This window comes from Delphinus delphis, chromosome 7, assembly GCF_949987515.2.
Source record: "Delphinus delphis chromosome 7, mDelDel1.2, whole genome shotgun sequence".
Classification (NCBI taxonomy): Eukaryota; Metazoa; Chordata; class Mammalia; order Artiodactyla; family Delphinidae; genus Delphinus; species Delphinus delphis.
Genome location: NC_082689.1, coordinates 39131723 through 39148148, shown reverse-complemented (window position 1 = coordinate 39148148; position 16426 = coordinate 39131723). Strand labels below are relative to the sequence as shown.

Genomic DNA, 16426 nt, shown 5'->3' with positions numbered 1-16426 from the left:
TAAAGGTAATAGTCATTGTTTAAGTTAGATGGAAGGTATGAAGGTGTTTACTCTATTACTGCTTAAAACTTTAAACACTGGCCTCCTGTACTCTTTTGTATGTATGAAATATTCGTACACTATTTAAAAAATGAAAAAGAAAGAAGAAAGCTACTGTTTGGACTTAAAAAACTTGAAAAGCTTTTAAGTTAAGGAATTTTCAGACATGCTCATTTCATATACTAGACTGCAATTACTGTTGAAATATCGTAGTTCAGCAGAACTTTGCTAAATATTTGGCCAGAGAGAAAAGGGAAGTAGGATCTATGATTTGGAAGTAAGGAGACATGACTATTCCTGGAAGAAGGTGTATCAGGAAGGTAGCTAATTGGAGGAGAATTTTACAGAGCTGGAAAAGTGTAACAGCAGTCAACAGCATGGTGTGAATGCTACAGCAAATGCTCATTGATGGCTTCAAACCAGATCACAACTTTAATTCTTCCCCCTCAGAAAGTTTTCAGCTGAGTTCAATAGAAGACTGGTCTAAGAAACCAGTATTTAAGAGAAGCTAATGGGAAAATAGTATGTTTTTAAAGCAAAACTGCCTTATAAGCCAATGTTACTAGGCCATTGGTATTCTGTAAAGCAGAGGATACCTGTCTATACTAAAAGAAGTTATTTGAAGCAAATACCATCATGCAAATTGAAGCAATCAGAATATCCTTAATACTTACCGACTTGGAATACAATTTTGTCTCAACTCTTGGCACGAAACTGACAGCCTTAATCATGACATCATAAACATTTAGAAGGATGGCTATATAGTCATCGAAATCAGGTTCAAACTTAATGGTGTCGTTATCAAGAATCAGCCTTATGACAAAACCTGGATGTTCAAAAGCTCTAACAGAATCCTGCAACAAAGAAGTTATAGATATATAATAAAGTATACATATATATATGCATATGAATTGTGACAGAGTAAGGAGTGCACTGGTTCCAATTAGGATACATGAGAACTCATCCTTCTTCTTATGTCCTAGACAGTTAAGCCAAAGAGGAACTGTACCAAAAAGGGCAAGAGCCATTCCCAGCGAGCCATTCCTAGCGAGACTCAGTTGGTATCCACTGAGCCTACAGATCAACTATAGGGTCAAGATTCCAGAAAAAGGAAGATGTGCACAGCAGTGGGGCTCTAGAATCATCAGAGAAGGAGCCCAAGAGAAGAACATTCAAATTCCCAGACTCCACTCACCCTTTAACAGGACCTTCTTCCAGAAAGAAAAGAGTTCTTTGGAGAAATCTTCCCCAGCCCTCATGACCCAAATTTCCCAATTATGGGAATTTTTACTTATTTCCACTAACCTCACCAATGTGATGATAATAATATACCCTACATATGCAGGTTGACATTAAGTCTTTTTTAAAAAAACACGTAAGTGTAATAGATCTAAAGATATACTTTCTGCTCTTCCACTGGTAAAGGTTATTTTATAATTATCCACTCTGAAAGAATTGAAAATAAATAAATTGGTAAATGAATATTGGTGTAACTGAACCTTACTTACGGGGGGTTGTGCAATTAAGTCCGTGAAATCTTGCATGGAAACCAAAGTGAGGTCCTGCAGCTGTAAAGTCATAAGTGTAGCAGCACAGTTGAAAAAAGATTCCAACTTGGCACTGCTGTCACCAGGTGGCAATAGCTTTTTTTTATTACCTTGGTAATAAATATTCTGCACTTCTGGAAACCACCTTCAAAGAACAAAAGACTTTTAAAAGTTACCATTTTCAATGAATTACTCCTCTTACATTAAGCATTAACAGTAACTTCTGAACATCTAAAGGTCTTTATAGAGAGGTATATTGCCAAGTCACATTATCCACTCTCTGAAATATAAGTGCTAGCATATTTCACTCCTCCTGGGAAAAGAAATTTTAATCATAGCCAATGGAAAATGGCTCAACGACATGATGCTGTGATAAAAAGGTAAATCGAACTCCTGGAACCATTATTCCTGCACTTTTTGAATAATATGACAATTAACTTTATTGGATATTACAAGATACTCCTCCCCAGTCTCTGAAATTGCTCTTCAGGGAATGGATTTGTCAGTTTAAAGCTAAAATGTGAATAACATTAAATCAAGGGACGGCTAGTTTGACTCAGCCCACCTAGTAATTTATGCTGTTCTATTTCACAATGATAGTTGAAAACAAGGCACAAAACAACAAAATCAAGTATATTATTTTTTTATCCTCCTTAATGAGAAATCCTGAAAGAGTGACCGATTTAAAACAAGTTCCAAATGTATATGTATCCTTGTAATAAAAGGAAAACAGTGAAATTCATATACAGATACATTATGATGATAACAAGTGAAGTTTTCAGTTTACAAAACCACTGTCCAACACTAAAATTAAGGAATATTTGTACCTCTTTCATAAGCGATAATAAATTTTTAAAAACAAGGAGTCAATATAAGTTCAGGAGTTGCCTGAATGCTCCAAGAGAGATCAAAGTGTTAAATGTATGTATTCATCACTTTAACAAATACATGTTTAGTGCCTACTGTGTGCTAGGGACAGTGTCATGGGAGATATGAAAAGATATGACATGATCCCCTCTCTCTCATAATAATGAAGGCAATGTGTCATGGCAGAAAAACAGCTTTGAAATCAAAGAATAGAGACATAATTTTCTATTTAAGTAATAGAGAAGGGTTCTATAGTGAAGATGGCAAATTTCACTGAAGAATAGATAAAAATGAAATGAGGAAGACCCTGATAAAAGGACCTGAAGTAGAATATACTAAGAAAAATAGGTGGGAGAGGTAGGGCTAATATATCTGATCATTTCACTGTCTATAACGGAGCTAATACACTGGAAAATAGGAAAAAATAAGTGGAGGGAAGTCTGTGAGGACTTTTGCAGAACTTGGGAGCTAAACACAAGAACCTGGGACAGGCTCACGCTCTGTGAATACACAGCAGATCCTCCTGCAGTGGGGCATCACTGTTAAAGCAATAGGTAAAAGGACAAAGGAGGACAAGTAGCAAATACTAAGTAGAGAAGGGCAATGCCAGATTAATGAAGCGGATTGAGAAATCTCCAATAGTCCAGGCAAGAGATGGAGCAAGTCCAGGCCTGTAAGTAGAGAAGGGCAACGCCAGATTCATGAAGTAGAGAAGGGCAATGCCAGATTCATGAAGGGAATTGAGAAATCTCCAATAGTCCAGGCAAGAGATGGAGCAAGTCCAGGGCTGTAAGTAGAGAAGGGCAACGCCAGATTCATGAAGTAGAGAAGGGCAACGCCAGATTCATGAAGGGGATTGAGAAATCTCCAATAGTCCAGGCAAGAGATGGAGTAAGTCCAGGGCTGTAAGACTGGAAAAAGGACAAAGAACAGAAAATACATTGAAAGAAATTATTCAATCATTGTCTCAAAAATACTTACAGGGTTTCCTATTATGTACAAAACATTTGAGGTACTAAATATTACTCATTCCTCAAAGTACTTATAGGTGAGTGGAGGGGAAAATGCACACACATAAATATATATTATAAAAGGAAAAAGTAATAAGAGAACACAGTGTCAGAGGCATTCAGAAAGAAGAGATCACTTTTGATGAGGTAACAGTAAAGATTTCATGGAAGAAGGGTCATTTGGTCTGGACACTGAAAGACACAGAGGGGCTTCTCCGGGAATGAGCTGCATTATGTGCTGTAAATAGCATGAGGCATAATTTTTTTTATTGAGGTATAACTGACATAACATTATATCAGTTTCAGGTGTACAGTATGACGACTGAATATTTGTATGTATTGCAAAATGATCACAACAAGCCTAGTTAACACTGGTCACCATAATTAAAGTTTTGTTCTTCTTGGGATGAGAACTTTTTTTTTGTTTGTTTTTGTTTTTGTTTTTTGCGGTACATGGGCCTCTCACTTTTGTGGCCTCTCCCGTTGCGGAGCACAGACTCCAGATGCACAGGCTCAGCGGCCATGGCTCACGGGCCCAGCCGCTCCGCGGCATGTGGGATCTTCCCGGACCGGGCACAAACCCGTGTCCCCTGCATCGGCAGGCAGACTCTCAACCACTGCACTACCAGGGAAGCCCGGGATGAGAACTTTTAAGATCTACTCTCCTAGAAACTTTTAAATACACAACACAGTATTGTTAACTGTAGTCACCATGCTGTGTACTACATCTCCATGGGTTATTTATATTATAACTGTAAATTTGTACCTTTTAACCCTCTTCAACAATTTCATCCACCCCTTACTCCCTTCCTTTAGCAACCACCAATCTGCCCTCTGCATCTATGAGCCTGGTTTTTGTGGTTGTTTTAGGTTTCGCATACAAGTGAGACCATATGGTATTTGTCTTTCTCTGTCTGACATATTTCACTTAGCATAATATCTCCACAGCCCATCCATGCTGTTGCAACATCTTCTTTATCCATTCATCAATCGATGAACATTTAGGTTGCTTCCATGTCTTGGCTATTGTAATTGTAAGTAATGTTCCAATGAACATGGAGGTGCACATATCTTTTCAAATTAGTGTTTTCCTTTTCTTCAAGTAAACACCCAGAAGTGGACTTGCTGGACCATAAGGTAGTTCTATTTTTAAAGTTTTTAGGAACTTCCATACTGTTTTCCAGAGTGGCTGCACCAATTTACATTTTCACCAACAGTGCACTAGAGTTCACTTTTCCCCACCTCCTCACCAACACTTGTTACTTCTTGTCTTTTTGATAATAGTCATTCTAACAAGTGTGAAGTGGTATCTCACTGTGGTTTTGATTTGCATTCCCCTGATAATTAGTGATGTTGGGCATCTTTTCATGTACCTGTTATTTATCTGTATGTCTTTGGAAAAATGTCTATTCAGATCTTCTGACTATTTTTAATCTATTTGTTTTTTGCTATCACATTGTATGAGTTCTTTATATATTTTGGATATTAACTACTCATTAGATGTATATTAGTCGCAAACATTTTCTCCCATTCAGTAGCCTGCCTTTACATTTTGCTGATGGTTGCTTTGCTGTGTAAAGTTTTTATAAATATGTGTATAAAACATAAAATTTTGCTAATAGTATCCAAGAGGTTCTTATTCTGTTTTAATCCCCTTAACCTCTGATTAAATCTGATACAATTATGTCTGCAAAGATGACAATGCTAAGAGTCACAGAGTTTAAGTGGGGAGCAACTGAGCAACTTTCAAATTTTCCTAGAATTCCCATCTCACAGATGGAAACAAACAAGGAGTAACTATTTTAAAAACCAACAATTGGTTAAAAAGGAGAACAAAAAAGTCTACAGATTTACCAATTGGATAGATATTTAACAATGGTAAGGTATGGTTATAGGCTAATCTTAGAAGCCATGCCGTTTTTAATTTAACGTGACTATTTCTACAGGCATGGCCCAAGGTGAAAGTTTTTTCAGAACTGAGAATAGAAAAGATAGGTTAGGTCCAGGGTGCAGAAGACCTTAAAAGGCAGTTTAAGAATTGTGGATTTATTTTGTCAACAAAGGGAAGGCACTGATCTAGGGGATGTTTAAGATTCACCTGGCAGTGGTTTGTAGGCTATATGGGAGGATAAAAGGGCCTGCCAAGGGTAGTAGCAGTGGGAATTGACAGAAAGGAGTACACATGGAAGATGCTTCTGAGAGAGGATCAAGAATACTTGGTGTCCATAAAAGAAGTCTCAGTAAATATAAAATGATGAAAATCATACAAAATTAGAAAATCAGTAACAGAAGGACACTGTGGAAATTCACAAATATGCAGAAATTAAACAACATAGTCCTGAACAGGCAATGAGTTAAAAAAAAAAGGGAAATTAGAAAATAATTTGAGATGAATGAAAATGAAAACACCATATATCAAAATTCATGGGATACAGAAGAATAGTGGTCAGGCTTTAGACCTGTAAACACATTAAAATATATTTAAAAGATCTTAATCCAATAGTCTAAACTTTACTAGAAGTCAGAAAAAGAGAGAATACTAAATTCAAAACAAGGAGAAGGAAGAAACAGAGATCTGAGTGGAAACAAACAAAATAAAGAATAGAAAAATAGAGAAAATCAGCAAAGCCAAAAGCTGGTTCTTTGATAAGATCAGCAAAATTGACAAACCTATAGCTAGACTGACCAAGAAAAAGAGTGAAGACTCAAATTGTTAAAATTAGAAATGAAAAAAAGGAGACATTAATACTGATCTTATAGAAATAAAGGGAACACAATAAACAACTCTATGCCAACAAATTAGATAACCTAGCGAATTCCTAGGAAGACACAACCTACCAAAACTGACTCAAGAAAACATGAATAGACCTATTACAAGTAAATACATTAATTATCAAAAAAATTCTAAGAAAATTAAAAGGCCAGGATCCAGGAATAGGTGGCTTCACTGGTGAGTTCTACATCAAATGTTTAAAGAATTAACACCAATCCTTCACAAAGCCTTTCAAAAAGAAAAAGAGAAAGGAATACTTCCTAACTAATTCCATGAGGACAGTATTATCATAATACCAAAACAAGACAAAGACATCACAAGAAGAAGAAGAAGAAAACTATAGATCAATACCCTTGATAAATATAGACACAAAAATCCTCAACAAAATACAAACTGAATTTAGCAGCATATAAAAAGGATTGTACTCCATGACCAAGTGGAATGCAAGGTTGCCTCAATATATTAAACCAATGGTAATATACCATATTAGCAGAGTAACAGAAAAAACTATCATCTCAATAGATGCAGGAAAAGCATTTGGCAACTCTACATTATTTCATAATAAAAACAATTAAGAAACTAAAAAGTAAAGGGAAATTCCTCAACCTGATAAAGGGCACCAACACAGAATATATAGTCAGCCCTCTGTATCCATGGGTTCCACATCCGTGGACTCAACCAACTACAGACTGAAAATATCAGGAAAAAATTCCAGAAAGTTCCAGAAAGCAAAACTTGAATTCTCCATGTGCCAGAAACTATTTACATAGCATTTATACTGTATTTACAACTACTTACATAGCAGTTATATTTTATTAAGTATTATAAGTAATCTGAGATAATCTGGAGGATATGTGTAGGTTATATGCAAATACTATGCCATATTATATAAGGGACTTGAGCATCCATGGATTTTGCTATCTGCTGCGGGGGAGAGGGTGTTTCTTGGAATCAATCCCCCATGGATACTAAGGGATGACTGTATAAAGAACTCTTACAACTCAAAAATAAAAAGACATAACTGAATACAAAATGAGCAATGATTTGGATATTTATCCAAAAAGATAAAGAAATGGACAATAGACGAGCATGTAGAGAAATTGAATGGTAAGAATACATTGTTGTTAGGGATGTAAAATCTTACAAACCCTTTGGAAAACATCATGGCAGTTCCTCAAAAAGTTAAATATAGTTATCATATAACCCAGCAATTCCACTCCTAGGTATACAACGAAGAGAACTGAAAACAAATGTTTACGCAAAACAAATGCTCATGGAAGCATTATCCATAATAGCCAAAAAGTAGAAACAACCCACACTGATGGATGAGCAAAATGTGGTATTAATATATTCTGCAATGGATTATTATTTGGCCATGAGAAGAAATAAAGTATTGGTACATGCTATAACATGGATGAACCTTGAAAACATTATGCTTAGTGTACGAAGTCAGACATAAATATGGTATCATTCCACTTAGATGAACTGTTCAGAGTAGGGAAATCTACAGGGACAGGAAGTACATTAGTGGTTGCTAAGGGCTTGTTAGGGTGGAATGGGAGTGACTGCTAACAGATACAGGGTTTTATTTGAGGGTGATGGAATTAGTGATGACTATTGCATAATCTTGTGAATATATTATAAACCATTGAATTATACACATTAAAGTGGTGAAGTTTATGATAAGCGAAATATATCTCAACAAGAAAACAACAGTTAGCAATACACTGAATATGGCTGGGGGCAGGCCGGGGATGGTGAGAATGTACATGATGAGCAAAGAGACAGAACAAGTCGAAAAGTTTTCAACTTGGCCTGGGAATGGTCCAGAGGAGGAAGAATGGCAGGCTTGGAAGAAAGAATGAGTACTGTTATGGAAATGCTGGGAATCAGGTGCTGACATGGCATTCAATTGGAGATATACAGTAGAAAATTTATAATAAGGGGACAGAGCTCAGAAAACATAACATCTTGAGACAGCTAAGACAGACGAAATCATGAAACTATTGAGAATATAGAGAAGAAAAACAAAAGCAAACACCTGGAGAGCCCCTACTCTTAGAAAAGATAGTGAGATTAAGTAGAGCCAGAAAAGGAGATCAAAAAGAAATGGGCACAGGGACACAGAACAGAGACTTACAGAAGGCGGTGGTGATTAAACCACAGCAATTGCTGAGTAGAAGTGGAGGATAAGGATGAAGAGAAGACGTTTGGGTTTGGCATAGATGTCATAATTAATCATTTACTAATTGTTTCTCCACTTCGGTGAGCTGATGTTCTGCCTTTTAGCCATGATAAACACATTCTGGCTCACTATGTAAAGCATGGTCAGAGGGCTCTTCCCTTAGAATCAATCAGGAGGCATCAAGAGATACAGTTAATCAGGGCTTCCCTGGTGACGCAGTGGTTGAGAGTCCGCCTGCCAATGCAGGGGACACGGGTTTGTGCCCCGGTCCGGAAAGATCCCACATGCTGCGGAGCGGCTGGGCCCGTGAGCCATGGCCGCTGAGCCTGCGCGTCCAGAGCCTGTGCTCCGCAACGGGAGAGGCCACAGCAGTGAGAGGCCCGCGTACCGCAAAAAAAAAAAAAAAGAGAGATACAGTTAATCCATCTACATCTCTCAGCAAAATCATTCAATAAAGGTTTATCCTCTACTCTGTACTTTGACACACCCAGTCTACTAAAATTTGCAGTGGGAATGTATTCCTGGGGTAGAACCCTGAAGTTATAGATCAAGATAATTTACTCTTATTCTGTCCTTACGGGGTCATATTCTCCTCTGCAATTAATTATGCACTTTCATTCTGCACCTCTCCTCTATTTTTTTTATGTGAACTAATACTACATAGAAGTCTAAAGTTCTTTCAAGTAATGTCAGACAAAGAATTTGATTCTAACGTATTAGAGAAGAAAAAATATAAAGGGAAGATTCAGTCTTAAACTGTCAAGATACACTTCTAAGTACCTCTTGGAAATCATGAAGCCATGCTGGAGTTTTATGTCCTCTGTTATCTTAAATTTGATCTAATATTAACGTCCCATTTATAATAACTTAATGGCCCATGACAAAGACAATTTTACTGTATTGTTTCAGAACGTATTATCTGGCACCAGTATCGATAATTATCACATGTGGCTATCCCAATTTGAAGGGCCAATCCAAGATGATGTTTAATTAAGTCTAACTTCCCAATACGACTATAAACTCCTTTAAAGAATATATTTTCCCCACCTAAGCATTCTTTAAACTCTTCTGCATCCTCCATCCAAAACCAAAATGTAACAGGCACATTACCTTGTATGTATTAACAGTAGATTCAAATAAATCTCTGGTGAACGATTAGCTGATGATCATTCCCCCACGTTATCCACCTCTGCTCTCAGAGCAGAGGGTAGAAACCAGACATTGAGAAAAAGTATCAATTATAATCATTTTAGTTTCTGTACAATCTATGCTGTGTAGAACATCTGGATAGACATCACAGAGCAAGGCAGTTAAAGATATCATATTTAACTCTCAAACGGAAATGATTACAAACTTTTTAAAATGAGATTTTCTAAAAGCAGTTAAATTGCAGTAGCCCACCAATCACATTTTTAAATTTATGTTTTCATACATGAAACTTCAAAACTTTACATTTTAAGTAGAGTCTCTTTGGCAGATTCCATGTGTTTCATGACAATATTCTGAAAAGTCGACAGCTCTAATGCATCCTGGCAATTGTGAAATTCTTCTACATCAACTAAACGTAACTTTCTGCAAGAGATGAAAATGAACAATGATTTAAGTATGAGGGTTTTTTTTTTTGTTGTTTGTTTGTTTTTGCGGTACGCGGGTCTCTCACTGTTGTGGCCTCTCCCGTTATGGAGCACAGGCTCTGGACGCGCAGGCTCAGCGGCCATGGCTCACGGGCCCAGCCGCTCTGCGGCATGTGGGATCCTCCCGGACCGGGGCACGAACCCGTGTCCCCTGAATCGGCAGGCGGACCCTCAACCACCGCGCCACCAGGGAAGCCCGACAGTTTTTTGTTTTTTTTTAATTTAACATTTTGCTAATTGATCCCTTCTCAAAAAATGATATTCCTAGGTTTTATCACTAAAATTTGTGTTCCATAAGAATATTCAAGAACATATTTTAATTTAAAAAATAATTAATATAATTAAATTCAGCAGGAACACAATCTGATATTATGAAACTGTGCTGTGCAGTAGAAGAAGGATGTAATAACTGAAATTTGATGGTTAGGTTAGACTGATTTTTGCTTTCAAACTGGAACAATTAAAACAGGAAAAGAGGCAGGGCTCAAAACTTACAGGGTCCACTACTCCTAATATAAAAATTCCACCCTTTCTGAAAAGAGAGCAACCCTGGATACTGGAGAGCCATGAAGTGAGGGAGTTCTCACACCTAATTAAGACCCAGTGTATAAAAATCTTTTGAACCTGTCTGGTTTTGATTTTTTCAGAAAACACAGTGCTTACTCCAGCCAAGAGTTTTCACTTCTGACTACAACACTATGATCTTTGTTATATACACGCTTTAGTGAGTTAAGAAGTCTCTCTGGCAGATTAAAGTGAAAGAACAATGCTATCTATTAGTACCATTGTATTAGTCATTTCAATTTAACTACAGATTTCTTCCCTATTAGAGAAATTGCTATTTAATTTCCACATGATTAAATGATTTCTATGTTATCTGAAAGATAGGAAACACTATTAAAAACATCACCTTTAATTTTTACTTAAAAACCAGTGTAAGATACTGGTTAGTAGACAAAACACGTTTCACATCTATTTATATTCCTTTCACAAGCAAAAGTCCATCTCTTAGGTTACCATGAGGTTAGTACATGACATCAGTGATACATTAGGCACAAAGTAGGTATAACTATTGCTGGAGAATCTTTGGTAATGCGTTATTCTGGGTAACTGAGCAGTATACAGCAATGTTTTAAATAAAATACTTTTAAAATGTAGCATGACAAGGCTTCCCTGGTGGTGCAGTGGTTGAGAGTCCGCCTGCCGATGCAGGGGACACGGGTTCGTGCCATGGTCCAGGAAGATCCCACGTGCCGCAGAGCGGCTGGGCCCGTGAGCCACGGCCGCTGAGCCTGCGTGTCTGGAGCCTGTGCTCCGCAACAGGAGAGGCCACAACAGTGAGAGGCCCGCGTACCACAAAAAAAAAAAAAAAAAAATGTAGCATGACAGCACATACTAAACATAATCTGCTCTCTTTATGCTTCTTGGTCAACATTTTCAACATGACTTTATGTTTCAAAGCTGTAGCTATCAATCAGGGTACAGGTGCATGCTGTGTGAAGCAGCACTGAAGGAGAGCAGTCACTAGGGCAGGAGCACCTAGAATTCACTTTGCCACTGAGCAACCAGACCAGTTTTCCCTGTACTTCCTCAGTGTTTGATTTAGAGACAATTCTAAGCACAGGCCACCCACCTTTCATGTTTTGAGATTGATAGGCCTTTAAAGAAGTTTTACAGAACTTTCTCATGAAATCTCTGCTGATAACATTCCCTGTTTGGCCAATAGGCTGAATTGTTAAGAACATGGGAAAAATACCACCAGACACTGGTCCTACTTTCTCAGGACGATTCCTACAATCATCTGGCAGTAGAACAACAGTTTTTTTTGTTGTTTTTTTTTTTTGCGGTACGCAGGCCTCTCACTGTTGTGGCCTCTCCCGTTGCAGAGCACAGGCGTCAGACGCGCAGGCTCAGCGGCCATGGCTCACGGGCCCAGCCGCTCCGCGGCATGTGGGATGTTCCCGGACCGGTGCACGATCCCGTGTCCCCTGCATCGGCAGGCGGACTCTCAACCACTGCGCCACCAGGGAAGCCCCAGAACAACAGTTTTAACCACTGGTAAAAGACTACAGAAAGAGTCAGGAAAAAGATCACTCAACCAAATAACAGCCCCAAATCACCCAGACTGTGAACCTCAGGTTCTCCTCTGAACTCTTCCTACCCCTTACCTGCAGCATGCAAGCGGACGTCAATTTCGGGAGACTCAGCTGTCAGTCATGGATCCCTCCCACCTGCCACTTGATGCTCATCACAGTCCGAAACCCCCACCTTGATCTTTGGATCCATCACTGATTTCAGGCAGAGGGACTTCAACAGTCCTGGCCCAACACTCTGGACTCAACACCAAGTCAGTCTCTGATTTTGATCTCTGGTTCTCAAAGCTAATCTCACTTCTCACGGGGCCCAAGTTGCCCCTTAAATCCCACTCCAGGTGCCTACATTTCTTGCTTGCTCCATGAATTTAGAAACAAGTTCTGTTCTTGCCAGTTCTCCTTCATTACATTCAAAGTAGCACACTCTAGGCAGTGCTCTGCACTCGCTTTCTTCACTTACTAATACATCCTAGAGACCATTCCATATTAGCACACTGATACTGTTCTCATTCATATTTCATAGCTGTGTAATAATATTCCATTGTGTGAATGTACCATCACTCATTGAACCAGTCCACTATCAATGGTTACTGGGTTGTTTCCAGGCTAACCCTCTTGACAAATGGCACAATAAAGAACCCTGAATCTGGATCACTTCCTATATTTTCATGTGTATCTCTAGACTATTTCCCAGAAATGAGATTGCTGGATTCAAGTGTAAATGAATTTGTAATTTTGATAGATATGACTGGATTCCTTTCAAAAGGGTGCCCATTTCTCCAGTCTTCACCAACAAAGCATGATGTCAATATTTTGGAATTTTGTCAATTCCATAGGAAATATAATGATATCCCAGTGTAGTTTTTATTTCAATCTCTTTGCATTTTTCTTATTATGAGTTAAGCATCTTTTTAATATGTTTGAGATTAAGTTGTATCCTCTCTGAGTACTGTACAGTAAATGAACCCACAGTGTTCTAGAAGTATTTTCTTGGACTCGCCTTGATCAAATCATGAATTTCAAAAGTTGTTCTTTATCTTCTTATTTTCTTAGACATCCTATTTATACTGTAACATATATCCTATGATAATTTCTATACTCATATATACACTGTATATACATGTGTCCCTGACATACACCATTTTTCAAGCAAAAATACCTGTGTGCTATGTAGGTTTTTGACTGCATACTAAATGTCATCTCTGACATTAAGTGGGTTCTGTAAGCATAAATACTGAATGACATGAATTTGCACATTTCCATCTAGAGAGCATCCCCATTCATAGAGGTGTCCCTATTCATGCATTTTAGAGTCATTCAGATGGTTTTTTTATATCACCATCCCCCAACCCACAGCCATACATAGAGATGTCCTGTACCTTCAAGACCTGCTGAGATTCAGGGCAAATGGCTGTTAACCCAGAGTAAGGATGCCCTGTGTGTTCAGTGCTGCCTTCTCCTCAGAGGGGCAGCACTTGGGTCTGCCCATCCCACTCTTAATATTCACACAGAGATTAAAAACAACTTATGCTGGCAAAGGCAACATAGGAGTTGGTGGGGCTCTCTTCCCACCCACTGACTGAAAAGCTTCTTTCTCATTTGTCTTTACCCTGGAAGCTCTGAGGTTTGCTTCAGCTGCTGCAACTAACATCTCTGCCACCACATCCCTGGACACTAATTTTGGACATATCTACTATTTACTGTTTTCTTATCTCGGCTTTGTTACTTTTTCTTCTTCCCCTTCCTCCTTTCATTTTCTTGTCTCTTGCCTCCTGACATTGTACAATAGACAAAGTCTAGCCCTTTATGAACAATATTAGGCAATGGTGCTCATCCTCCAGCAACCAGCTCAGTGTGTTCTAGCAGTTCCATGTATGAATGGATATTAAAAAAATAAAATAAACACTGTGGTGGTGTTTTGAAAATGAAATGTACTACTGCATGTAAACATCCTTTGTGAAAGTGATATACTGTATTGTATGATCTCATCACTGCAGACAAAATTAGATCATGGTCCTTGTCAGGGAGAGATATTTGAGTCTCAATACCCAAAAGAAACAAAATGAGAAAAGCATGGGGCAGGGAGATGGCCTCTTCCTCTAAGACAAATTCAAGAAGACAAAGAAATCCACATTATACAATGGAAAGTTGAAAGGATGTGCTTTCTAGGAGTCAACAGCCTCATTGACGAAAGCCAGTTTTATGCTATGTATGTATATACACATATGTGGATATACATATATATTTGGCTACGTGAGCACAAAGAAAAATATGGGAAGATGCCCCACTAATGGTTATCATGCCTTTGGCTGGGTTGGTAGAAAGAAGTGCACATAACGAGGAAAAGAAAGGCCAGGCTGGTGGGAGTCAGGCAAAGTAAAGAAAAAAGGGCTGCACTTAAAAAGTGTATATGATCACACCTGTGTAATCATAGTAATTACATATGTATCTGTGTAAAGAAATTACATTAAAATTTGTTTAAAAAAGGAAGGAAGGGAGAGAGGGATGGAGGGAGGGAGGGGAGGGGCCTTAGACACCACAAACCCACACTCATCTCACAGGTGGGAACTGGAGAGCCTCCGATGGGAGGGTGGCAGAGCTGGGGCGATTCTGGCTGGCTGGGCTTCCTGAAGCAGGACTGGGAGCAGGGTTAGGGTTAGGTGCTCCTGGGCACTAAGGATCCCAACTTCGGAAGGAGCTCAGAGAAGTTGGTCGGTGAGGCCCCCCCTAGTGTATGTGCAGGGGTGCTTTCCAGAGCAGAGACAACAGCTGTGTTTCTGAAGCACCCGAAGCTCTTAGCTTTCCCTTTGCTGGTCTGCAGGAGGCGAGAAAATGTGCTCATTATTGTGTCCTCAGGACAATACCTGCAATTAAGGACCAGGAGACCCTGGAAAACAGATTGCATGTAAACTGGGGCTTTGGCTGGAAGGGTGAGAAAAGGCTCATGGGACCACCTTGGAGGCCAGGCTGCCATGTCTTCTATCACGAGACAGGGACCCATTCAGGTTTTGAGAGGGCTTCTTTAAGAAAAATGATATAAATCTGTATTACTTCTGCATATTTTAGAAATAGGTTATGTCCACGTGTGCCTATTGCTAGGATGCCCCCTCAGTGCCTTGGAAGGGGCGGCACAAGGGAGGGAATATGAAGCTGGACCTTCTCAACTGTGAGGTAAACTGTCCTCAGCCCTAGGGCCAAGGTCTGTAACTCCATAGCACCCACCAGCCTTCACATCCAGCTCTGCACCTTTCGCACCATGACGACGCCCACAAGGAGATGCATGATCCCCAAGAGTCGCCCAGAAACTTCACCTCATGCTAATCACATGGGCAGTATTACCTCGGTTTCTAAACAATAAAGATGACTGTAGCAGCTAATGTTCTGTGGGATTTAAAACGAGGCATGGCGATTCAGCCCCTTAACTGTGATTACTCCTTAAAGTATATATGGTAACCCGGCGGGGGGGGTGGGGAAGGGAGAACTCGATAAGACATAATGGCGACACTCACTTTTACCCTATACACTTCTATGTTGTTTAAAACCATGCTTACTTAGGTTAGATTTGTAATTATTTTTAAAATTTATAGTTAAAATAGTAAAAGAAATAATTAAGATGTAATAACTTTCATCTCTCTTAAACAAAACAAACAACAACAACAACAAAACCCTCAGTAAGGCCAGAAATACTTACCTAAAAGTACTGTGCCACAAATCTAACACCGCCAACATTGTAGGGTTCATTGCGTTCAAGTGATCCCTAATATAACTGCTTGCAGCTAAAAAAGATTTCCTCCAAGGTTTTGGAAGAATTTCCATTCTGAAAGCAAAGAGAAAATAGTCATCTGCTTTAAAAATCAGGAAGTCTTATAAAAGTCAAAGTACTTTTTGAGTAATAATTTTATTTGAGTAATAATTTTTTGAGTTTAATTTGAATTAAAAATACGATTTATCCCTCATGGTAAAAACAAAATATGTAATTATGTTTTAAAGTATATAAAAGTCATACTCTTTGTGGTTTAGTATAATTTTTAACTAACGCAGATAAAATTAGATTTGAATTTTTATCACATAAGGCAACTGTTTTTCTCTAAATGCTTGATGTGATGGAGTCCACAAATAACTAATAGTGATCAAACAGGAAGAGTAGCCAGCTACGTTTTATATATATCTTAAAAGATTTCTTTTTAAGGAAACATTTTATGTCCCTATTGTTTTTAAAACATTTTAAGAATATACTCCACCCTGGAAATCTTCTTGAACTTCACCTCTGACTGTGTA

General features: G+C 38.6%; 1 protein-coding gene across 1 annotated transcript in view; it reads right to left on the bottom strand.

Annotated features, from left to right (window-relative positions):
• The window catches only part of DNAH7 (dynein axonemal heavy chain 7), a 246619-nt gene that overhangs the window by 194156 nt on the left and 36037 nt on the right, over positions 1-16426 (bottom strand). The window contains exons 8-11 of the mRNA XM_060016382.1: positions 15840-15965; positions 9874-9993; positions 1548-1731; positions 714-893 (exon numbers count right to left, since the gene is read on the bottom strand). Coding sequence (XP_059872365.1) covers positions 714-893; positions 1548-1731; positions 9874-9993; positions 15840-15965 — 610 coding nt within the window. The remainder of the gene's footprint in view (positions 1-713; positions 894-1547; positions 1732-9873; positions 9994-15839; positions 15966-16426) is intronic.